Below are 25435 nucleotides of genomic sequence, written 5' to 3'. Positions count from 1 at the left end.
TTTTTTTTAGAAAAAAGACAAGAAATAAGGAAGTCCAAAAGAAGACATGAGATTGCTTTAGCAGACAATGTGAAGGAAAATCCTAAGGATTTTTACAGGTCCCATTGAAGATCAGAGTGATAGGCTTGGTATGGATTCAAAAGATGGGGGAGATCTTTTTTCTTTCATCAGTATTCACTCCGGCAACAAGTATGGAAAGTCATGTAAAGTAAGGGGGAAAAGTAGCGAGTCCATAGAACCTATACAGATTAGAGGAGGAAGTGCTTGCAGTCTTAAAGCAAATAAGGATGCATAAATCACTAGCACCTGACAAGATATTTCCTCTGTTCTTGAGGGAGGCTAGTGCAAAAATTGCAGGGACTCTGGCACAAATATTTTCAATGTCCTTTGCCAGAGGATTGGAGGGTAGCTCATGTTGTTCCATTGTGTTTTTAAAAATTTAAAAAAAACTCCTAAAATAATCCTAGAAATTAGTGCCTGGTAGGTAAATTATTGGAAGGTCTTCTAAGAGATCAGATATACAATTATTTAGATAGCCAGGAACTGATTAGGGATAATCAACATGGCTTTATGTGTGATAGGTCTTGTTTAACCAATCTTAATTTTTATGGAGGTTACCAGGAAAGTTGACAAAAGAAAGGCTGTGGATGTTGTCTACGTGGACTTTAGTAAGACCTTTGATAAGGTCCTGCACAGGAGGTTAGTCAGGAAAGTTCAGATGCTAGGTATTCATGTCGAAGTAGTGAATTGGATTTGACTGGCTGGATGGGAGAAGCCAGAGAGTATTGGTAGAAAATTGCTTCTCAGTCTGGAGGCCTGTGACTAGTTGTGTGCTTCAGAGATCTGTATTGGGACCGTTGTTGTTTTTCCTCTATATCAAAGATCTGAATAATAATGTGGTAGGTTTTCAGATGACACTAAGATTGTAGGTATTATGGACAGCAAAGAAGGTTTTCAAAGCTTGCAGATAGATCTAGACTAGCTGGTAAAATGTGCTGAAAAGTGATATGTATTTAATGTAGAGAAGTGTAAGGCTTTGAATTTTGGAAGGACATACACTGTAAATGATGGGGCACTGAGGAGTGTGGCAGAACAGAGGGATTTGGGAATACAGATATAATTCCCTGAAAGTGGTGTCACAGGTGGATAGGGTTGTAAAGAGAGCTTTTGGCTTATTGGTCTTCATGAATCAAAGTATTGAGTACAGGAGTTGGGAAGTTGTGTTAAAGTTGTACAAGACATTGGTGAGGCCAAATTTGCAATATTGTGTTCAGTTTTGGTCACCAAACTACAGGAAACATATCAGTAAGATGGAAAGAGTGCTGAGAAGATTTATTGGGATGTTGCCTGGACTTAGGAATTGAGTTACAGAAAAAAGGTTAAGAGTGTAGAAGAATGAGGAAAGATTTAATAGAGGTATTTAAAATTATGAGAGGGATAGACTGAGTAAATGTATGCTTTCCTACTGAGGATAGGTGAGATACAAACCAGAGGAAATTGGTTAAGGGTGAAAGGGGAAAAGTTTAGGGGAATATGAGGGAGAACTTCTTCACATAGAGAGTGGTGGGGCTGTAGAATGAAGTTGTGAATGTTGGCTCAATTTTAAAATTTCAGAAGAATTTGGACAGGTACATGGATGGAAGAGCTATGGAGAGCTGGGTGCAGGTCAGTGGGACTAGGAAATAAAATAGATTGGCACAAAATGGAGGGGCTGAGGTGGTTTGTTTCTATGTTCTAATTGTTCTATAGTTCTCAGTGACAGACCTTTCATTGAGGGAGCATTTTGGTGACAATGGCCACACTCCCTGAGCTTACTTTAGCTATGGACAAGGATTAAAGCAAACAAATTGAGAAAGTGTTCATTTGGGGAAGGGCTAATTACCATGGGATGGCAGGGTGGACAGCCAGTACCTGTTTCCCAGGGCAGGAATAGCAAACACCAGAGGACATGTGTACAAAGTGAAGGGAGTGATGTTTAGGAGAGACATCAGGGGTAATTTTAAACACTGTTATGGGTGGCTGGAATTCTTTGCCAGGGATAGTGGTGGAGGTTGAAACGTTAGACTCTTAAACAGGTATATGGATGAAAGAAAAATAGAGGGCTATGAGGTAGCAAGGGTTTGGCTTTATTTTTTGGTAGGAATATATGTTGACTCAATATGAAGGCCCTGTACTGTGTTGTAAGGTTTTATGTTCAATGTTCAATTCATGGTTCATTAAGAGGCCAGAGCTTGAAGAGAAAATGTATGCAGGATGCCAAATATTAACAAGATATGGAAGGATAAGGTCATTTAAAGGTTTTAAATGGCTGAAAATATTAAGATCAAAACTTTTATCAGGAAGCCAGTACAGATTATCAAGCAACAAGCACTAACATCAAATTTTACAGGATGTCGAGAGTTGTCAAGACACTTAGTAATCCTTCAAGTTTATTGTCATCAGACTCTTGCAAACAAAATGTTTCTATGGATCATGGTGCATTCATAATACATCACATAAATATTACCACAAATAAACTAAGATATAAATTCAAAGTTGATAAAATGTAAAGGTTTGAAGATGCCTTTTAATGTCACATAATAATACATTAAAATGTAATATACATGATATACTTCAACTTGTGTCTGTCGTAAGGCAGGCACAGATCATCCATACTGTTGCCCAGTGCCCCAAACAATATGAGAAATTGAGTGCCCATGGATTTTCCTCCAGTGTTCCCACAGCCTCTGTAGCTGCACCAATTCCAGTTCAAACGATTGACCACCCAAACTCCAGATCCAAACCTCCTATACAACCAGGAAAACTTTGGTCACTGAGGCCCTTTGTGTTCTCTTGTCCTCAGCACCCTCTCGTATCTCAGTTCTGATACCTGGTTTCCCTGAGCCAGTCTCCCACAGCCCACAAGTCACCAACACCCCGTAGCCTGTGTGGGTCCAACACCTGCTAAGCCCCTCTCTGGTATGCTGCTATGGTCACTATCCTCTAGGATTGTCATCAATGCTTAACTTTGCTTCCCAGTGTCTGCAACTTTCATGGTTTACTGCCCGGCACAGGTGCCACTGTTCTTGGGAACAGCCCATTGTTACAGGATTTTTAAAAAAAAAACACTTTGGCTCCTTTAACAGGCCATTTAAAGCCAGAATGGAGTTGTTGGCATTAGGATCAGGTAGTAGGACCCTGCAGAGCAGTGCTGTGTCTCTGCTTCCTGCTCTCCATTTTATGCATCAAATGCACATCTAAGGTGATTCCTCTCACAGCCAGAGAGGAAAAAAAAGTCAATTCATCCTGATGCTCCTGCACCACCTTCCCAATGAAAGTTGGTCAAAAAGTTTGTAGGATGGATGGTAGAAATTCTCAACAATGCTTTGGGCCTTTTGTATACAACATTCTTGGTAAATGTCAAAAATAGGGGGAGTGAGTGATTGAGATCCCAATCATATTTTCAATGGTTTGTCCAGCCCTCTGTAGGGTTTTACAGACTGATACCTTCTATCTTCTATGCCACACGATGATTCAATTATGCTTCTGTAGAAAGATGACTTAATGGGGGAGCAATGAGTCTTGCACGTGTCATCCTCCTTAGAGAATGTAATTGCTGCTGTGCCTTCCTGACTGGTGAGGAGTTAAAGTGGGTCCAGGTCAGATCATCTGTTGGAACTTTATGCTCTTCACTCTCTTCATGGCAGAGCCATTGATGTGCAATGGAGAATGGTTGACCTGCACCTTCCTGAACTCCACAAACATCTCCTTTCTGTTGCCCACATTTAACTCATCAAATAGTGTGGGAACAGTAACGAGTCTACCTCCCCACTTGTGTTTGCTGATGAGTCCAACCACTATTGTATTATCAGCAAATGATGATTTGATTTGACCTGGACCAGGTAGTGAAGTCTGAGTGTGAATAGTCAGGGCTATGTGCTCAGCCCACTCAGCACCACTGCTCATTGTGATGGAGCTTGAGATACTTCTGCTAACTTGGACTAACTGAAATCTCTCCATCTTAAAACCTCTAATATCGAATTGTAGAGAGGAGTATTAGAGTCCCATTGAAGACGGGTTACCCACCAGCATCTCAGGGATGCCACTTTGAATGCCGAGCTGAAGTCCAACAACATTTTGGTATATAAAACCTAGTTTTCTTGGTGGAACAAGATGAAGTGAAGGCTATGGCATCATTTGTGGATCAGTGAATGATAGGCAAACTGTAGAAGTTCCAAAGTAGATGGAAGGTGGGATTTTTTTTATGCTCCATTATCAGAATTGGATGTACGTTTCAATGTCTAATAAACTGAAGCATGGAATAATCTTTATGTAGGTGAGCATGGTCAGACTTGATGGTGATAACATGTACAAATACAACACTAGAACACTGAAACAGGCCTTTGGTCCTTCTAGTTTGTGCCAAACTATTATTCTGCGTTGTCCCACTGACTTGTACGTGACACATATTTCTCTACATGCCTCTCATCCATGTACCCACCCAAATTTTTCTTAAATGCCAAAATTGAGTTTGCATTTACCAATTCAACTGGCAGCTCGTTCCATGCTCCCACTATCTCTGTGTGAAGAATGTTTCTTTTCAGTGTTAACCCATGTCCTTTAGTATATATCTCTCCCACCTCAGAGGGAGAAAAAAAACATGCTAGGATTGACTCTATCTACACCCATCATAACTTTGCTTACCTCTATCAAATCTCCCCTCATTCTTCTATGCTCCAGGGAATGAAGACCTAGCCTGCTTAATCTTTCCCTGTTATACTGTTGTTCAAATCCTGACAACATCATTTTAAATCTCCTCTGCACTGTTTACATCTTATTGATATTCTTCCTGTAGTTAGGTAACAAAAACTGCACACAATATTCCAAATTTGGCCTCAGCGATATCTTGTACAACGTCACCATAATATCTAAACTCTGATATTGAACACTATGATTTATGAAGGCCAATGTGAAAAAAGTTCTCTTAATTACCCTATCTACCTGTGATACCATTTTCTGGAATGATTGAGTCTGTATTCCTGATCCCGGTGTTCTCCTACACTTTTCAGTTTACCATGTTTGTCTTTCCTCGGTTTGCTCTTCCAAAGAGCAACACCTTGTTTGTCTGCATTAAATTCCATCCGCCATTTTTTCTTTTAAAGACTTTTTTTTCCAGCTGGTCCAGATCCACTACATGTCCAATCTTGGTGTCATCTGCAAACTTGCTGATCCAATTTACCACATTATCATGAAGTGCATTGATCTTGATGACAAACCTCACTGATCCTTGATGCACACCAGTAGTCACAGGCCACCAGTTGGAGAGGCAATCATCCACTACCACTCTCTGGCTTCTGTAAAGCCAATGTCTAGTCTAATTTACTACCTCACCATGAACACCTGACCAACTTCCTATATGGGATGCTGTCAACGGCCTTATTAAAGTCCACTGCCTTCATTAACATTCCTGTTAAGACCCTCGAATGCCTATAAAATTAGTTAAATATGATCTACCATGCATAAAGCCATGTTGACTATCTCTAATTAGTCACTATCCAAATATTTCTACATCTGATCTCTCAAAACACCTTCCAATAACTTACTCACTACTGATGTAAGGCTCACGAACCTATAATTTCCTAGATTATGTATAGTTCCTTTTAAACAATGCAACAACATGAGCAACCATCCAATCCTCTGGCACCTCTCCTATGGCTAAAGATATGTTAAATGTGTTTGCCAGAGCCCTTGCAATTTCTACACTATCCTTCCTCAAGGTTCAAGGGAATACCTTGTCAGGAGCTGGGGATTTATCCTCCCTTGTTTGCTTTAAGTTAGCAAGCATGTCCTTTTCTTTAATTGTATGGGTTTCACGATCTCACTGCTTGTTTCCCTCACTTCCATAGTCTCTATGCCAGTTTCCTTAGTAAATGCAGACACCAAAAAAAATTAAGATCTCCATCTGTTGTCTTCAAACATAGCTGACCACTGTGATCTTCAAGGGAACCAATTTTGTCCCTTACTATCCTGCTCTTAATGTACATGTGGAAGCTCTTAGAATTTTCCCTCACTTTGACTGCCATTGCAGCCTCATGTCTTTTATCACTCCTACTGAAGAAAAGAGTGAACCCATTCTCTGGTATTTTTTAATCATTCACCTGTTTGTGGCCAAAATAAAGACAAATGTGTTTGGTTCCACTTAGCTGATTGATGGCAAATGGTAAAGTATGATTTCACTTGCAATTGTATAAATGTTGCTCTTCTGTATTGTGCATTCATCAGGAGTGTAAATATAGTTCTTGCCTATAATAGAATTTTACTAATGGTTTTATTATACTTGTAATCATGCATATGTCCTACACAATTTTCTTACATTAATGAGCACTACTTTATTCTATTTTATGTAATTTTCCTCCATGTCCAATTTCAAAATAGATTTTTATCTTCGATGGAAAGGAAGGAACTTTCAAATGTTCTCTTGGACAAGACCAGGCCCACAATGGAGGTATATATGCTGTAAGTATCTTAATACATTGCCAGCATAGTACTAAATTTATTGCATATGGATGTGTTGTTTTTGCTGTTAGGCACATACTTCTGACTCTCTAGACTTATTTTGATTGACTTTAGTTAATGCAGCTTAATATTTTGCTGTAATCACTCAACTCCTTAAAGAGAACATTTTGAAATCTAAATAAAAGGACTTTTGGTGTTTTTTTTTTTTGGTGTTTTTTTTTTGGGTGACTTTAAAATGTTCAAAGTACTTCACAACCATTTAATTTCTGTTAGAAAGGAAATGCAGCGCCCAATATCGAAGCATACAGATTTATGCAAAAAAAAATTGTCAATATGACCACATGAAGATTGAATATTGAACATCAACTCAAGAGAAAATGGGACGTTGTCTGTTGTGGGTGATAGCAGCAATTTTTCAGTTCTCCACTTAGTATAGCAATCATGTCTTTTAAGTGGGTAGTCAATCTCATGACCTTTTGACTTTGAGACAAGACCAGCCACCAATGAAAGCATGTCTGACACTAGATATCGCATTTCATTTATTGAGTAAACTATTCCACAAGTTTGAAATGTGGTTGATAACTTGGTTTAGAAATAACTTTTAAACTGCCAGCCAATTAATATAGTTCATTTAACCATCATGCATTAATATTTGTGGTTTTTGTTCCCAACAGATTGATTGGAGTAATGATGAAAAATTTATTCTTTCTGCTTCTGGTGATAAGACTGTTAAGTTGTGGGATGTTGAAGCCAAAACTGCGATGACAACATTTAACATGGGATCTAATGTACTGGACCAACAGTTGGGCTGTTTGTGGCACCCAAAACATCTGCTCAGTATTTCACTTTCTGGATACATTAACTATCTGGATAAAGCAAATCCCAACAAGCCTCTCCGTGTTATCAAGGTATCGAGCTAGCATTTGTGCATTAAATACCTGCATTCATTTTTTCTGCCTATAAGTTTCCATACTGAATAGAATGTTATAGATGTCCTTCATGGTAGGAAGAGAGCCCCCCATGATCTTTTCCGCTGACTTCACTATCCTCTGCAGCGTTTTGCAGTCTGAGGAGGTACAGCTTCCAAACCAGGAGGTGATGCAGTTGCATAGGATGATCTCAATACATCCTCTGTAGAATGTAGTGAGGATGGTGGGTGGGAGATGAACTTTCCTCAGCCTTTGCAGGAAGAAGAGGCGCTGCTGGGCTTTCTTGGCTATGGAGCTGGTATTAAGGGATGAGGTGAGATTTTCCACCGTGCACTCCAAGGAGCTTGATACTCTTGACGACCTCAATGGAGCCATCAATGGTCAGCAGAGCGTGGTTTCCACCGGGTCATCCTAAAGTCGACAACCATCTCTTTTGTTTTATTAACATTCAGATATAGGTTGTTGGCTCTGCACCAGTCCATTAGTGACTGCACCTCATCTCTATATCCTGACGTTATTCTTACTAATCAGGTCCACCATGGTTGTGTCATCAGCGAACATAATGATGTGGTTCGAGCTTCTCTCTCCATTGGTGCTATCTGACTGGCTGAGATTATCCATTTTAAATTTTTATTACAAATTTCCAACACCTTCAATGTTTTTATTTTTTCCATGATTTTTATGACAAATGCAGTGCACTGCTCTGCACTGTCTGGCTATTTTACTACAGTCAACACCTGTTCCCTGCAGAGGTTTTGCTGCCATTGTATAAAGTGGAGAATTTGAATATTATCAATCCCTAAAATGCAAGTTCTTTTGATCATATATTTATCAAACATAAGAGCCAGCACAGTCTAATCTATGGTTCAAGCAGACTCATGACTTTTACCATCTGGAAGGAAATCGTGCTGTAAACCTGCCTAATTGTTTTGTGACTTTAGTGATTCCCAGCCTTATGAGAATTGGAAGTGCAGAGTCCTGGAAGCTGGTGTTCAAGACAAGATTCTGGGGGGGTGGGTGGGGGGGGGAGAATCTTAAGTATGTTGGATGTTTAAGTGGGTATGTGGCAAAATAAATGGAGGAATAACAAAAAAAATAGGTAATTAGCTGCTTTTATTCTTGTTTGATTCCATCTTGATTTTGCCTTTCCAATCTTGTTTTCAGTTAGTATCTTGAATGTAATTGTTTTTTGTCTAATACACTGAACAATATTTTGTTTTGTAAGTTTAAGGGGAAAAAGAGACCTTGTATTTGAATAGTTGATATTTTTCATGGATTTTAAAATGCCGTTTCTTGTTGAATGGTGGCAATTAAATTCAAAGAGGGTTGTAATTCAAAATGGATTTGAGAATAGTGGAAGTAGAAATGGTCTTTCACCTGGACCTAAGACATAGGTCCAGGTGTATAATAGAACCATAGAACATTACAGCTCAGACCCAGGCCCCCTCCTGTCTGTGCCAAACCATTTTTCAGTCCAGTCCCACTGACCTGCACCCACTCCATGGCTCTCAATACGACTCCCATCTAAGTTTGTGTCCAAATTCTTTAATGTTTAAATTGAGCCTGCTTCAAGCTGGCAGCTCGTTCCACACTCCCATCACTCTCTGTGAAGAATTTCACCCTTAACCCATGTCCTCTGGTTTCTAACTCGCCTACCCTCAGTGAAAAAAGCCTATCTACGTTACTCTATCTCCCTCATAATTTTAAATAACTCTATCAAATCTTCCCTCATTCTTCTACACTCCAGAGAATAAAGTCATAACCTGTTTAATCTTTCCCTGAAACTCAGTTCCTGAAGTCAAGGAAACATCCGAGTAAATCTTCTCTGCACTCTTTCTAGCTATTGATATCTTTCCTGCAGTTAGGTGACCAAAACTGCACACTTTTTTCCTTGGGTTAAAATGCACACTTGAATATGATCAAATATTGCAAATTTCTAATCCAAAACTTCTATCAATTTATTTACAGATGCATGAAAATTAATGCATGCTACTTTGATTACAAGTGATTTCATTGAACAATCTGGATGCTCTTTTATAAATTATCACATTTTTTGTACTGCAGCTCATTATTTTCTGTGAAATGATCTGTGCTTTGAATTAATGAAGAAACCTATCCTCTTCAGGTTCCTGTTACTATTAGTATAATGATTTTGATCAAAATTCTCTTCAGGTATAAAGAGTGAAGAAAAATTTGACCTTCAGAGAATATCAAAGCCCAAATCCCATCATAACTGTTTGGCTGATGTGGCTTGAATTAATCTTGTTAATTTGTGTTCAGAAAAGCATAAAATATTTTCTGGTTATAGTTAAAAAAATTAATTTTGTAGAAGCTTCACAAATCTGCCAAGAAAACTCAAGAAATTTGATTTAATAGCAGTTGGAAGTGTTACAAGCTCAAAGGACCCCAAAACCCAGCGGCAATAGACATTCACCAAGACTAGTGGTTTTTAAAACAAAAGTTATTTTTAATCAACTTCAAACATGAAAATAGAATCAAACTTTAACTTAACTCTTTAATCTTAACTCTATACTAACCCAAATTACCCCCTTCTAATTCTAAGTGCATGTGTGTGTGTGTGTGTGTGTGTGTGTGTGTGTGTGTGTGTGTGTGTGTGTGTGTGTGTGTGTGTGGATTTAAGAAAGGTTCTTTGGTTCACAGTTCAATCTCACTTCTTTCAAGTTCTTTGATTGCAGGCAATCACCATACTGTGCACAGAATTTAACATGTATAAAGTTCACCAGGCTTGGTGCTTGAAAGGTAAATGTTTACACTTCAGGAAGGTTCTTGTAGGGTTTGCAGAGAGATATTTGTTGCTCCAGGATTTCCACAACTGAGGTACCACCACTAGTCACCTCAGGGTCTCGTTGATGAAACTTGCCCCATCAGGGTCTTCCAGATGGTAACCTCTTTCTTCAAGTTACCACCGAGTTCCATTCCTATTTCAAGAGAAACATCAGACATAGCATTTCCAGCCATCTACTGCTCTGGAACTTGCTATCATCAGTTTCAAATGGTTTTTCCTGGCTTGCACTTTTCAATTACTTATCAGTGTCCCACACACTGACTGACTGAGCTGTTGACTAAGCTCTCTCTCTTTTCCAACTGAAACTCCAGAGAGAGCATGTGACTTGTCTTGCAAAACCCCCACCTTCTCCAGCAAACAGGAGTTCTTCCTTCTCAAGTTGTTATCTTAGGTAAACAATCCAGGAGTGACCTTTCTGTGCACTCTGGCAAAACCCTTGAAAAGAGCTTCCACTTGCCATCAGGTCTCCAGTTCCAAACAATGGTCATTCATTTTATGAAGTCAGTTCAATTAACACCTACTTGTGAAAGGTGCTTACATTCTCCAGAGATCTTCAGTATTTCTTCAGTCTTTCAAATAAGATCTGTTTTAAAATGTGTGAATGAATGTGACCTACTCTAAATCTTATAAATTCTCCCCAAATATTAATATTGTTATAGAAGAGTAATTTACATGGAGAGGAATTACATTCTATTCTGGTTTAGATACTTTGTTCACTTTTGGTATTGAGTTATCTGATTCTTTTTGTAGTGGATCCTTGTATTTTACATCTGGAATATGGTGAATCAATACTTTCATGTTTAAACTCCTTTTGTAAAGATTCAGTGATCCAGCACCCCTCGTTCACTGGTGGTATGGATTAACACATTTTGTGAATTGTTGATTGCCACTCCTGATTTAATATCAAACAGTTTAATTTTTCTTTTTTATATTTTACACAGTAGTATAATGAATTAAAGGGACCAAGAATATTGATCCTTGCTTTGGCCACAAACATATCCTTATTTTTTTCACCCCAGCTCTGACCATCCACCAGCCTGCAGTCGGAACCCTGGTCCTGATTGAAATTCTAGTATAAAACATTTAGGCTCTCATTGAACATCATTGCCTCTATAGATCTATTTCATGTATGCAAATATGAGCTGGAATCCCCATTTTCAGCTTGAAAATCATGTGCATGTGCAATACATTGAACAGACAAAGACCTTTCCATTATGTTCAAGATCTATTGACTTTTTCATGGCATATTAATAGTTGTTAGCATCTTAATGTCTTCGCATATTGATAATTTTTTTGTGGAATATTTTGTAGTTTAAATAGTGCCTCCTTTAGTAGATTGGAATAGTTTGCTTTTGGTGTACCACCAGATATTTTGTAAGATTTTTAAATGTACTTCCAGGCCATTTTGATTATTTCTGACAATATATTTCTGATAATTATGCTTATGCTTGGTCTAAAAGGCTGTTTCTCACATAACTGGAATTAACTACTGGAATCTCAGAACACAGCTATGTGTGTCACAAGAATTAATCTTTTAAAGACTATTACCATATTTCAAGTAATAGGTGGATAATTAGAATTGATCAGAGTACTTACATTATTTTGTGACACTGAGGTTTGAGGCTTTTGTTGCATTTGACTTTTTCACTAATTTGACTTGCTCCTCAATTATATGTTAGCTTGTGTTGCAGAGACAACCACATTGATTGATTATTTTTGTCTATCTTCATGCTTTTGTACTCCTGTTCCAAACAATGTTTTAATATTTTATTTCATAGGGACATTCCAAGTCCATTCAGTGTTTGACTATTCACTCTCATGGGAAACAAACAATCTACTCAGGCAGCCATGATGGTCATGTAAATATCCTTTTTTGTTGCAGATATTTTTGCTGGTCTGAATATTCCATTTACATGCCAAAATATCAACCTGCTTAGCCTGGAATATATTAGATGAAAATAAGTTTGCTTCTTTATTTCATTCAGTTTGCCAACCTGTGGCAGCAGTGTTGTCTTTAATTAACTGTATTTCCTATTTTGATTTCATCATTTATGGTGCTAATTTGTGTTATCCCCATTTTGTTCTACCCAATTCTTGATTTTTGGGGGGACTTGCAACTGTCAGTTTGGATATAGAGATTTTAGAAATTAATTTTGCTATTTAATAACAATGAGAACTTTTTTAAATAACAGGGGATAGGTTCAAGTAGTAATTCTGGGTCGTGCTGTTCTGTTTAATCTTTGAATTATTTTCTCCAAGTTGTTATTTTATCCATTACTTAGTTTGGGCAACAGAGCAACTTGTTTTATTTTCTTCTTTATTAATGCACTGTATTTTCAAGTTTGACCTGCCTGATATTGAAACATTACTCTTTTCATGAAATAGATAATGCATTTCACATAAATTCTCCATATCTTCTTTGAATCTATTTTGTAGATTAATTTTTAAATCCCCTTGAATTATACAGTGAAGTAAACTATTACTTTCATTGTAAACTCCTCCGATAGATCAATCTTGTAAGAAGAATGCTTCAGTCAAGTTTCAAGCATTTATTATTTGTGGGTGTAAAGTTGCTAGTCTTCCAGCACAATGTATTCGAAAGGAATAATATCCAGGAGTTTTAACAACTTGTCGTAATCTGAACTGAATGTTTAATAAGTATGCATATTTTTCCAGAGTTTTTTTATTTATTTTTACTTGGTGTATTTCCCCTGTTAATTAATTTCAAGTTACTTTGAAACCACTGCAGTTAAGTTAAGTTATCCATTGACATCACCCCTTGTAGATTCAGCTAACACTTGAACTGTCCTGCAAACTGTTAAAATGAGGCACAAGTATCTGTAGTTGACCTGAACTCCGATCGAAGGCAGCAATTACAGTACCTCGAGCAGTTTTCTCTGCAGGAATCTCGTACACAAATCTATCCAATTATTATGAACATTGGCAATGAGCCATACTTCAAAACATTCTGTAAAATAAACCAAATTACAAATCATGCCCACAAAAATGGTTAGGAAAACATTACTAGTCTTCAAAGAACTAAAATGCTTTAAGCAATTAAATTATTTGACTTTAAAGAAAATATAAATTAGGAAGGCAAATTTAATCTCTTGCTATTCTTTATTGAAATGAATGGAGGTACAATCCCCAGGTCCAATGAGGTGCAGATAGTTCAGATGAAATTGGCCAAATATGTGATAGAGAATTCAACCATGCATTGACTGGTGGTAGTGGGCATTCTGAGAAATGCTAGTGAACAGACATTTTTACTTTTAAGCCTTCTGCTGTTGCATGTTCAATCCTAAAAAGCTCCCTTTGTTAAGCACTTGTTTCAGGGAAATGCAGGTAGTTCTAAATGTTGCTAGCATTTTTGTACAAAATTTGTATGAAATTTTTAGATGTAAATTTGGGTATACGTCATAGTAACACAAGCCCGTGCCCTACCCTGTTACACTCTATAGCCCTGGTTTGTTTTAGAACCCCACACAAACGGGGAGAATTTACAAACTCCTTACAGACAGCGTCAGATTCAAATCCTTGTCACTGGCAGTGTAACAATGTTGTGTTAACCATTACAATAACCATATCGCCCATATTAATTGTCTTATGTTCTTTTCCTAAATCTTGCCTGTTCAGGGCTTGAGATGAAGTTTCCCTTCACTGTTCTGGGCTTGTTTATAATGTACTACTTACAGGATTGCAGTATGGTAGTCTTCAACTGATCCCAGAGGGTTTCAGGGGACGGGTCCGTGAGGCGGGTTGCAACGTCGAGCTTTGCTTTGAGGTTTGCCTGGAAGTTTCCTCTCGCTTCGTCTGACTGCAGTTTTCCAACATTGAACCTCTTTCTGGGGGCTTTATTGTTCCTGGGCTTTGGCTTGAAGTGAAGGTTGAGCTTGCAGCGAACCAGCCGGTGGTCAGTGTGGCATTCCGCGCTAGGCATGACCCTGGTGTGGAGCACATCTTGTTTGTCACTTTCTCGCACCAGGATGTAGTCCAGGAGGTGCCAGTGTTTGGATCGGGGATGCATCCAGGTGGTCTTAAGGCTGTCCCTCTGCTGAAAAAGGGTGTTTGTAATGACAAGCCGCTGTTCTGCGCAGAGCTCCAACAGGAGGCGCCCATTGTCGTTGCACTTGCCGACGCCATGCTTGCCCAGGATTCCTGGCCAGGTTTCTGAGTCTTTGCCGACACGAGCGTTGAAGTCGCCCAGGATGACAACCTTGTCGGCTGTAGGGGTACGTTGGATGAGGTTGCGCAGGTCGGTGTAGAACTTGTTCTTTTCTGCTGGTTCCGCCTGGAGGGTTGGAGCATAGACACTGATGAGGGTGATGTGACGCTTGTTTTGAAGTGGGAGTCGCATGGACATGATTCGGTCCGAGAGGCCTGTCGGAAGGTTTTCGAGTTTGGAGGCAATGAAGCTCTTGACCATGAAGCCTACACCAGATAGGCGTCGTTCATCCGAAGGCTTGCCAGACCAGTAGAGTGTGTAGCCCGCGCCGCGTTCTTGGAGGCTGCCTACATCTGCCAGGCGGACTTCACTGAGAGCGGCTATGTCGATGTCAAGTCTGAGGAGTTCATGTGCAATGAGTGCAGACCGACGTTCAGGTCGATGGCTGTCAGTCTTATCTAGCATGGTTCTGATGTTCCAGCATGCTAGCTTGAGTTTGTGAGCATCTTTTGAGGGGGAGGACGTGGAGGGGGAGGACGTGGAGGGGGAGGACGTGGAGGGGGAGGACGTGGAGGGGGAGGACGTGGAGGGGGAGGACGTGGAGGGGGAGGACGTGGAGGGGGAGGACGTGGAGGGGGAGGACGTGGAGGGGGAGGACGTGGAGGGGGAGGACGTGGAGGGGGAGGACGTGGAGGGGGAGGACGTGGAGGGGGAGGACGTGGAGGGGGAGGACGTGGAGGGGGAGGACGTGGAGGGGGAGGACGTGGAGGGGGAGGACGTGGAGGGGGAGGACGTGGAGGGGGAGGACGTGGAGGGGGAGGACGTGGAGGGGGAGGACGTGGAGGGGGAGGACGTGGAGGGGGAGGACGTGGAGGGGGAGGACGTGGAGGGGGAGGACGTGGAGGGGGAGGACGTGGAGGGGGAGGACGTGGAGGGGGAGGACGTGGAGGGGGAGGACGTGGAGGGGGAGGACGTGGAGGGGGAGGACGTGGAGGGGGAGGACGTGGAGGGGGAGGACGTGGAGGGGGAGGACGTGGAGGGGGAGGACGTGGAGGGGGAGGACGTGGAGGGGGAGGACGTGGAGGGGGAGGACGTGGAGGGGGAGGACGTGGAGGGGGAGGACGTGGAGGGGGAGGACGTGGAGGGGGAGGACGTGGAGGGGGAGGACGTGGAGGGGGAGGACGTGGAGGGGGAGGACGTGGAGGGGGAGGACGTGGAGGGGGAGGACGTGGAGGGGGAGGACGTGGAGGGGGAGGACGTGGAGGGGGAGGACGTGGAGGGGGAGGACGTGGAGGGGGAGGACGTGGAGGGGGAGGACGTGGAGGGGGAGGACGTGGAGGGGGAGGACGTGGAGGGGGAGGACGTGGAGGGGGAGGACGTGGAGGGGGAGGACGTGGAGGGGGAGGACGTGGAGGGGGAGGACGTGGAGGGGGAGGACGTGGAGGGGGAGGACGTGGAGGGGGAGGACGTGGAGGGGGAGGACGTGGAGGGGGAGGACGTGGAGGGGGAGGACGTGGAGGGGGAGGACGTGGAGGGGGAGGACGTGGAGGGGGAGGACGTGGAGGGGGAGGACGTGGAGGGGGAGGACGTGGAGGGGGAGGACGTGGAGGGGGAGGACGTGGAGGGGGAGGACGTGGAGGGGGAGGACGTGGAGGGGGAGGACGTGGAGGGGGAGGACGTGGAGGGGGAGGACGTGGAGGGGGAGGACGTGGAGGGGGAGGACGTGGAGGGGGAGGACGTGGAGGGGGAGGACGTGGAGGGGGAGGACGTGGAGGGGGAGGACGTGGAGGGGGAGGACGTGGAGGGGGAGGACGTGGAGGGGGAGGACGTGGAGGGGGAGGACGTGGAGGGGGAGGACGTGGAGGGGGAGGACGTGGACCTGTCCTCGGGCCTGCGCAAAGGAGCTTTTAGGTGGAGTGCAGTGCGCGCAGTACTGGCCCCACCCTTAACACCCATGGTTCGTGTGCCGTGGCCAAGCAAGCTGGGACGTGGCAGCGAGGTCCTTGGGTCGTAGGTTTTATATCGGAGTGGCCTTCTCCTATGCAGGTTTCTTACCCGGGCTGGAGGCGCCTGCCTCCCCTCCTAGGTCGGTCCATACTGCCCGGACCGGGGCCGAGGCCGCCGCAGTTCACCCTGTGCCTGGACTGGGGCCACCGCCTCCCACTCCCTGCCCGGACCGGGGCCTCCGTCTGCCTCACTCGACCGAGGCCGGGGCCGCCGTCTCCCCCATGCTCCTGCCCGTATCGGGGCCGCCGCCGTCTACCCTTCGCCCGGGCCGGGGCCGCCGCTGCTCTCCCTGTGCTGGCTGGGCTTCTCCTCCAGGAAAAACAAGGACTGGTTTGACGAAAACAGCCAGGAAATCAAGGAGCTGCTGGCAAAGAAGCGAGCTGCCCACCAGGCTCACCTTACAAAGCCGTCCTGTCCAGAGAAGAAACAAGCCTTCCGTCGCGCATGCAGCCATCTTCAGCGCAAACTCCGGGAGATCCAAAATGAGTGGTGGACTAGCCTCGCCAAACGAACACAGCTCAGCGCGGACATTGGCGACTTCAGGGGTTTCTACGAGGCTCTAAAGGCTGTGTACGGCCCCTCACCCCAAGTCCAAAGCCCGCTGCGCAGCTCAGACGGCAAAGTCCTCCTCAGCGACAAGATCTCCATCCTCAACCGATGGTCAGAACACTTCCAATCTCTTTTCAGTACCAACCGCTCAGTCCAAGATTCCGCCCTGCTCCAGCTCCCTCAACAGCCCCTAAGGCTAGAGCTGGATGAGGTTCCCACCCTGGATGAGACATATAAGGCAATCGAACAACTGAAAAGTGGCAAAGCAGCAGGTATGGATGGAATCCCCCCAGAAGTCTGGAAGGCTGGCGGCAAAACTCTGCATGCCAAACTGCATGAGTTTTTCAAGCTTTGTTGGGACCAAGGTAAACTGCCTCAGGATCTTCGTGATGCCACCATCATCACCCTGTACAAAAACAAAGGCGAGAAATCAGACTGCTCAAACTACAGGGGAATCACGTTGCTCTCCATTGCAGGCAAAATCTTCGCTAGGATTCTACTAAATAGAATAATACCTAGTGTCGCTGAGAATATTCTCCCAGAATCACAGTGCGGCTTTCGCGCAAACAGAGGAACCACTGACATGGTCTTTGCCCTCAGACAGCTCCAAGAAAAGTGTAGAGAACAAAACAAAGGACTCTACATCACCTTTGTTGACCTCACCAAAGCCTTCGACACCGTGAGCAGGAAAGGGCTTTGGCAAATACTAGAGCGCATCGGATGTCCCCCAAAGTTCCTCAACATGATTATCCAACTGCACGAAAACCAACAAGGTCGGGTCAGATACAGCAATGAGCTCTCTGAACCCTTCTCCATTAACAATGGCGTGAAGCAAGGCTGTGTTCTCGCACCAACCCTCTTTTCAATCTTCTTCAGCATGATGCTGAACCAAGCCATGAAAGACCCCAACAATGAAGACGCTGTTTACATCCGGTACCGCACGGATGGCAGTCTCTTCAATCTGAGGCGCCTGCAAGCTCACACCAAGACACAAGAGAAACTTGTCCGTGAACTACTCTTTGCAGATGATGCCGCTTTAGTTGCCCATTCAGAGCCAGCTCTTCAGCGCTTGACGTCCTGCTTTGCGGAAACTGCCAAAATGTTTGGCCTGGAAGTCAGCCTGAAGAAAACTGAGGTCCTCCATCAGCCAGCTCCCCACCATGACTACCAGCCCCCCCACATCTCCATCGGGCACACAAAACTCAAAACGGTCAACCAGTTTACCTATCTCGGCTGCACCATTTCATCAGATGCAAGGATCGACAATGAGATAGACAACAGACTCGCCAAGGCAAATAGCGCCTTTGGAAGACTACACAAAAGAGTCTGGAAAAACAACCAACTGAAAAACCTCACAAAGATAAGCGTATACAGAGCCGTTGTCATACCCACACTCCTGTTCGGCTCCGAATCATGGGTCCTCTACCGGCACCACCTACGGCTCCTAGAACGCTTCCACCAGCGTTGTCTCCGCTCCATCCTCAACATCCATTGGAGCGCTCACACCCCTAACGTCGAGGTACTCGAGATGGCAGAGGTCGATAGCATCGAGTCCACGCTGCTGAAGATCCAGCTGCGCTGGATGGGTCACGTCTCCAGAATGGAGGACCATCGCCTTCCCAAGATCGTATTATATGGCGAGCTCTCCACTGGCCACCGTGACAGAGGTGCACCAAAGAAAAGGTACAAGGACTGCCTAAAGAAATCTCTTGGTGCCTGCCACATTGACCACCGCCAGTGGGCTGATAACGCCTCAAACCGTGCATCTTGGCGCCTCACAGTTTGGCGGGCAGCAGCCTCCTTTGAAGAAGACCGCAGAGCCCACCTCACTGACAAAAGGCAAAGGAGGAAAAACCCAACACCCAACCCCAACCAACCAATTTTCCCTTGCAACCGCTGCAATCTTGTCTGCCTGTCCCGCATCCAACTGGTCAGCCACAAACGAGCCTGCAGCTGACGTGGACTTTTTACCCCCTCCATAAATCTTCGTCCGCGAAGCCAAGCCAAAGAAAGATACTTACAGGCTAATTTAAGTTTTGTCCCTTTTCTTTATATAATCCAGTTTTTTGAAAAGCTTGTCTTTCTAATGTCCTTTCTGATATTATCATTAGGTGCATCTGTAAAAGCAGCATTTTTTTCAATGCCTCCAAACTCTTGACAATTTTCCCCAACTTGTATGAATGCACTATTTTGAAACTTAAATGTTTGGATCTAGACTTATTTACATGGGGGGGGGGGGGTGAAATGATCAATGATGTAAAATATAATATTTGCTTTTCTGTATTTTCAGCTTTGTGAATTAATTGGATCATATAAGAATCCATTAATTTTCTATCATTCAGATGGGAGCAGTTCAGGAAAATTAGACTAAAATGTGGGAATAACAAGTTTTGAGTGTACTTGTGAAATTTCTTGGTTTGCTTTTCCTTGATTAATATGGCCTCACATTACTGGGATGCTTCAGCTGGAGAGAATGATGACTTTGAAGGAAAAGGACATACCAATATGGTGTCATCTATGATGATTAATGATGCAGATGAACTTGTTAGTTGTGGTATGGATGATACTGTGCGTTACACCAATTTGACCCAGAAACAGTACTGGTAAGATATGATTTACATTTTCTAATTCTATATTTTGCCCTTTTCCAGAATTGTATTTTCAAAATGATGACATTTTACTTAGTCTGCTCCTTTGACTTCAATATTTCTGTTACTATTAAGCATTTGTATTTATATTCTTTCACCTGAAATGAGATAGAATCAGTCAGAGTTTTAAAACATCCCTGTTCAGGATGAGGAAAGGAATTGAGTGTTTCTTGTGACTGTGATGGGAATCAAAAAGAGTCATCAATTATAAGCAAAACTGTCCTTTCCACTGATGCACAGTCACCCTACAGCAAGAAAACAGGTTCTTTCCCTCTCTGCTATCAGATTTCTGAATGGACAATGAACCACAGACACCACCTCACATTTCCTCTTATATTTCATCAATTTATTTATTTTCGAATGTAATGCTAACCACTGCTCACTTATCCAGAAAATGTTAGGATTCCTAGATTCGGAATACTCACAAGATGAGGACATTGTATCTCTACAAAAGGGAAATGAACCCACCAGCATACCTTGGAATGTGGCAGGAACCCGGTGTATAAACTCTGCAGGCAGCACCCAAGGCCAGGACAACAATCTTGCTTTCAATTTCAATAAGATTCCACCTGCATTGAACTCGCCCATCGTTATTGAATGAAGATCTACCGGGACCAAGGCCCGAAGAGGGCGCACAAAATCAGTGAACCGGTGCGGACTCGAAAGGCCAACGTGGCCTGTTTCCACTCCGTAAATGGTTATATGGTTATAAGAAGAACATAGAGACTTGCCTTTATACCAGTTTGTGTGATGATATTCTCACAAATTACAGATGTCACACATGATGATAGAACCTTCTCTCATCATTGGGCTCCTTGACATAAACCCCACCCACAAAAATACCTGAACAATATGTTGATACATGCTTGGGCAATCAGCAAGAATAGCACATTGAAAAACATGTCAAAATTTCAAATGAAAACTGCAGGAAATACTTTGTCAAATAGTACCCGTGGTGAGAGAAAATCTGGTAGGGTTTCAGGATAAGTACAGGTTTGTGAAACATTTTAAAAGCTGTACGTGAGGATAGGTTGATTGCATGTAATCAAAGTTTACCACTGTATCTCAGTACTTCTATCAATAATTCATAATTTCACTCTATTCAGTTCAGCTTTTCAGAATCCAAGCTAACTTCTTTTGATAAATAATAAAGTAAATTCTGTTACTTCAACAAAATAAATTGCCTTATGTCAGATGTAGTCTGATGTAATTCTCTGGCCTGATTTTCCCAGTATAAGTGTCGATCTACCTTGACATTATGCTCCAACTCTGGATTTCACAAGGAGTCCATTGATCACATTACTGGTAGTGGTTCAGGAAATTTGTGATAGAGTTTGCCAGCATATTTTAAGCTTCCATGCACTAAGAAGATTGCCAATCGCGTGCAGGTGGTTTATGCCACATTTCTTGGCAAGTTGCATTTTAGTTTCATCATGTTTCTTGTGTTAAACTATCAAAGACTGCATGATGCATGGGCAGGAAGAGTGGATAATTCAGAAGTAGTAACCAATTTTATTTTTGTACATAATCTCAACAATAGGGAATGTGTAGATGCTACGTTTGTATTCCCTGAGTGGAAAGAGTCTTGTAATTTGTTTATTTTTGGCTCAGGATGGAATGATGTTTTAAAACATGAAAAACTTTGCTCTTATTCTCACAATTTCATTTTGTAGTGCTCAAGATGCAGTAAAGTTGGATTCCCAACCCAAAAACTTGGCAGTTGGTCCTGGTGGCTATACAGTTGTAGCTTGCATTGACCAGGTAATTTTGAACAAGTTTCTGCCATGTGAATGATGGGATTTAAAAATGAATACAAATTGTTTTATGCAATATGCAGGGTAATGCCAGAAAAAAGTGTTAAGGGGTAAATAGCCTAATCCTGTTTCCATTTTCCTCTATTCCAATAATATTCTTTTAAATAGTTTTTCAAATTGATTAGATGTATTTTGTTTGTAATGTAATTGAGCTTCATTGTTGAAGTGCAACTTATTTTGTATGGTTACCAAATAGAGTGTTGAAGTTTGCATGGTTTTTAATCGAGGCAGAAATTGAAATTTGTTATTAAAATATAATTTCGCTTTGTTTATCATTCGAGAGAAAAGAGCCAGCTGAGGAGGGGATGAAAGATTTTATTGCAATATTTTTACCTGGGAAAATAGATCATTTAGCTTGTGATTCTTAAAATTAGTTCAATCTAGAAACAATAGCTTGTATAATGAGGCTACTAAATATGTGCACAGATTGTACTCATGAAGGACAAGAAAAAAGTTTTTGCAATTGGAAATCTTGGTTACGAACCAGAAAATGTTGCAATTCATCCTCAAGGAGAAAGTGTGGCTGTCGGAACTAAAGTAAGATTGCCTTTTGTTCATTTCTTTTGGGAAAGTTTCAGAAACTTTAATGAAAACTTTTCTTTAACTTTATAACTCGTATTCATTTAAAAACATTCTATATATCACGAATTTAGGGTAGCACAGTGGTTCATAGCACCATAAACTCTGATCTTCCATGCTGCCTGTGAGGAGCTTGCATGTTCTCCTTGTGAAACTACAGGGTTTTTTCAGGATTGCAGGTCTCTCCTATTGGAACGTCATGGAGGTTGATGGGTTAAACGGCTACTGTAAGTTACCCATCACATGTTGATACAGTTAACATGTAGAATGTCTAAAGAGTTGATGGCAATGTAAGGAGAATACTCCAGTCTTGCATACAAGTAGGTGGTTTATGGTTAGTACAGAGTTCAGAGGCAACGGGTCCGTTCCTATTCTTTTTGACTGAATCAGTAAAAATCGAAATACAAGAAACTTATGATATTTTGTTTCTTCCAAAGTATTAACTTTTTCTCCCCATTTCTCCCTTCCTCCTATATTCACCAATCACCTGCCAACCTGCATTCTTTTGCTCATTTTTTAATTTGGGCATTTTCCTGTTTCTTGCTATTCCTGATAGTGGAGTTTTGACCCTTTAAATTGATATGTAATGCTTCAGTTTTCCAGTTTCAGAAATCTCTCATTTACAAAAAGCATTTACCCAGACTACTTCTATGAGGCAATTTAGTATATACACTTCAAATGCACTTTCCAGTTTCTGTTTACTTATGGTTTACTGTTTACTCTGTACTATCCTTTTAGTTGAGAACATTAATTCCTATTTAATCTTTGTCATTCTCTATAAAATTAAATCTTTGTAATCATTTCCATAAATGATTTCTTAGTAATGCTGCCATTTGCCCAGCTTCATTCTTTAAAAAATAATCCAGAATTTATTTCCTCTTTTAGCACTTGCTACCCACTGATGAATAAAAGTTACAAATTCTGAATCCATTATATCTTTTGTATTAATCCAGATGTGAGATGGAAGCACTGCATTATTTCTGCTTATTGCTTTTGTATGTGAGAAACTTGCTTTCACATTTGGCCCTCATCTCGTTTGATTGATTAATTATTAATCAAGCTCAACAATGTGATTTATTCTTTCTTTCACATTTATTATTGCTGCTCCTTGCCTGTTTGGTGATTTTCTTTTTTGCCTGCAAGACTGACAATTTCCCAGTGGAAATTTATGTTCTAATTTTTTTACCTTGTAGACTGATTATATGCATATTAATGAAGTCTATTATGCAGGACAATTGGTTTGAAGTTTTCAAAGCTTATTTTTAAAATGTTTTTATTGAATGAAATCAAGCAATTGTATTTTTTTTAAAGGATGGAAAAGTGTATCTATATTGTATTCAAGGAACCACGCTGCAGAAAAATGACCATGTTTTGGATTTGGGTAGCCAGGCACCTGTGATTGCTGCATCTTATTCACCGGATGGCACCATATTTGCTGCCTGTACTTCAAATAAAGTAATTACATGTACTGTTGCAGATGGATACAAGGTATTAAATTCTCGTATCTACATTAAGTTTAAGAATAACTATTTGTTTGGTCAGTAGTACAGCTAAAAATTCTTTGGGGGGATTGACTTCATTTGGAGATCAATCAAAAGATCTAATTTTTGCATTAGAATATCCTTGAGGTTAATTAAATAGAGTTACTTTTTTTAACAGAACACTGTGTTGACATCTGAATGCTCATCTTTAACCAAACTCTGGGTATTTGTCCAGCGTCAAGGTTCATATTTAAATTCATAAATTGTTAATACACAGAAGAGACTATTCAGCATGGCAGAGCTAACTGGCTTCCAATAGAACCATCCTATCAGTGAAAAAAACACTTTTTTTTCCACTTAACCATGGTGTCAACAGAATCCTGTTTTTTACCAATCCTAGCAGTGATGTTGCTTTGTGTGATCTCCATAGCTGTGTAAAACTGTTCTTTCCAGTGCTATTTTAGAAAATGCCTTGAATTAGTCTGTTTTCACTACCCTACAAAGAGACTTGTGGTTCTTGACTATAACGTAAAGACTTTCAGCAAGCCCATAGTTCCCAATGACATCCATATGATCAATTAACCTACTAGCCTCCTACGTCTTTGGAAAGTGGGAGGAAACCGGAGCACCCAGAGAAAATCCATGCAGACAGGGAGAGAATGTACAAACTCCTTACAGACTGTGCCGGATTCAAACTTGGGCTTGGGTCACCTTTTCTCTTTTGACCTGAATTTGAAATCTGTCTTTCAAGTCCTCAAACAATTTACTGATGGGACTTGCTTCGCCCTTTTGTGAGTAACAGCTGTGTAAAATATAGCACAATTCTTTGCTGCAAAATAAATATAATTAACTTGTATTGAAATAAATTAGCTTGAGCTCATTGCATGGCTGAAAAAAATGGAATGGTGTACTTGATTTTTTTTCCCCCATCATTTGTCCAAAAAAATTGCCATTGCTAACCCAAAAGTATGAAACTAATTTATACAGATGAGAAAATTCAATACTTGCATACATTTAGGCCCAGCACATCCATCCCCTTCCATCCATGTCATTATCCAAGTCTTATTTTTTCCCCAAGGAACCTCACAGGCCTTCCTCCACCACTTTGGCAGTTTGTTCCATTTGCCCACTACCCTCTGAGTGGAACAATTGTCCTTCACATCTCTTCTAACTTAAAAAATCCCTAACCTTGTTGTACCCTCTTGTCTTTGATTCTCCCACTCTAGGAAACTCACTATTCAACCTACCAATGATGTCTATGATTTTGTAGACCTCAATAAGATCCCTTTTCAACCTCCTATACTTCAAGGAAAACAAGTCCAGTTTCTCCAGTCTCATGATAACTCAAATTCCTTAATCCTGACATTAACCTTGGGGGCAGCAGAGTTGGCATAGAAGTTGGCACAATACTAGCGATCGGGACTTGGGTTCGAATCCTGCACCATTTTAAGGAGTTTGTACGTTCTCTCAGTGTCTGCGTATATTTTCCCGGGGGGCTCCAGTTTTCTCCCACCATTTGAAACGTATCAGGGTTTAGGTTAATTGGAGTAAATTGGGCAGCACAGACACATGGAGTGAAATGCCCTGTTACCGTGCTGTAAGTTTAAATTTGAACCTCCACTTTCCAACTTAATAATTTCCCTTCTTATAGCTAAGTTATAGCTTCACCAACATCTTGTATAATATGACATCTCGACACTTGTATTCAGTGTCTTGAACAATGAAATCAAGCATCCCGAAAACTCCATATTCATCTCAGGAAGGTGCTACAGAGACTGTACTTCCTAAGAAGATGGAAGCGGCCATCATTACGTTAACCTTCTATAGGAGCTCAATCGAGTGTGCCCTGACCAGCTGCATCAAAATGTGGTATGCTTGCCTGCAGAGAAATGGATCAGAGGATAATCCACAGGACCACAAGTGTGGCAGAGAGGATCACTGGAGTCTCTCTCTCCCTCATTG

The 25435-nt window shown here is 41.8% G+C and overlaps 1 protein-coding gene across 1 annotated transcript in view; it reads left to right on the top strand.

Annotated features, from left to right (window-relative positions):
* The window catches only part of wdr1 (WD repeat domain 1), a 77904-nt gene that overhangs the window by 40444 nt on the left and 12025 nt on the right, over positions 1-25435 (top strand). The window contains exons 7-13 of the mRNA XM_069925990.1: positions 6415-6495; positions 7170-7403; positions 12009-12095; positions 19400-19554; positions 21273-21360; positions 21840-21950; positions 23304-23480. Coding sequence (XP_069782091.1) covers positions 6415-6495; positions 7170-7403; positions 12009-12095; positions 19400-19554; positions 21273-21360; positions 21840-21950; positions 23304-23480 — 933 coding nt within the window. The remainder of the gene's footprint in view (positions 1-6414; positions 6496-7169; positions 7404-12008; positions 12096-19399; positions 19555-21272; positions 21361-21839; positions 21951-23303; positions 23481-25435) is intronic.

The sequence above is a fragment of the Narcine bancroftii genome, chromosome 3 (genome assembly GCF_036971445.1).
Source record: "Narcine bancroftii isolate sNarBan1 chromosome 3, sNarBan1.hap1, whole genome shotgun sequence".
Classification (NCBI taxonomy): domain Eukaryota; kingdom Metazoa; phylum Chordata; class Chondrichthyes; order Torpediniformes; family Narcinidae; genus Narcine; species Narcine bancroftii.
The sequence above is the reverse complement of the archived record's forward strand: the minus strand, read 5'-3'. Positions and strand labels throughout refer to the sequence as shown.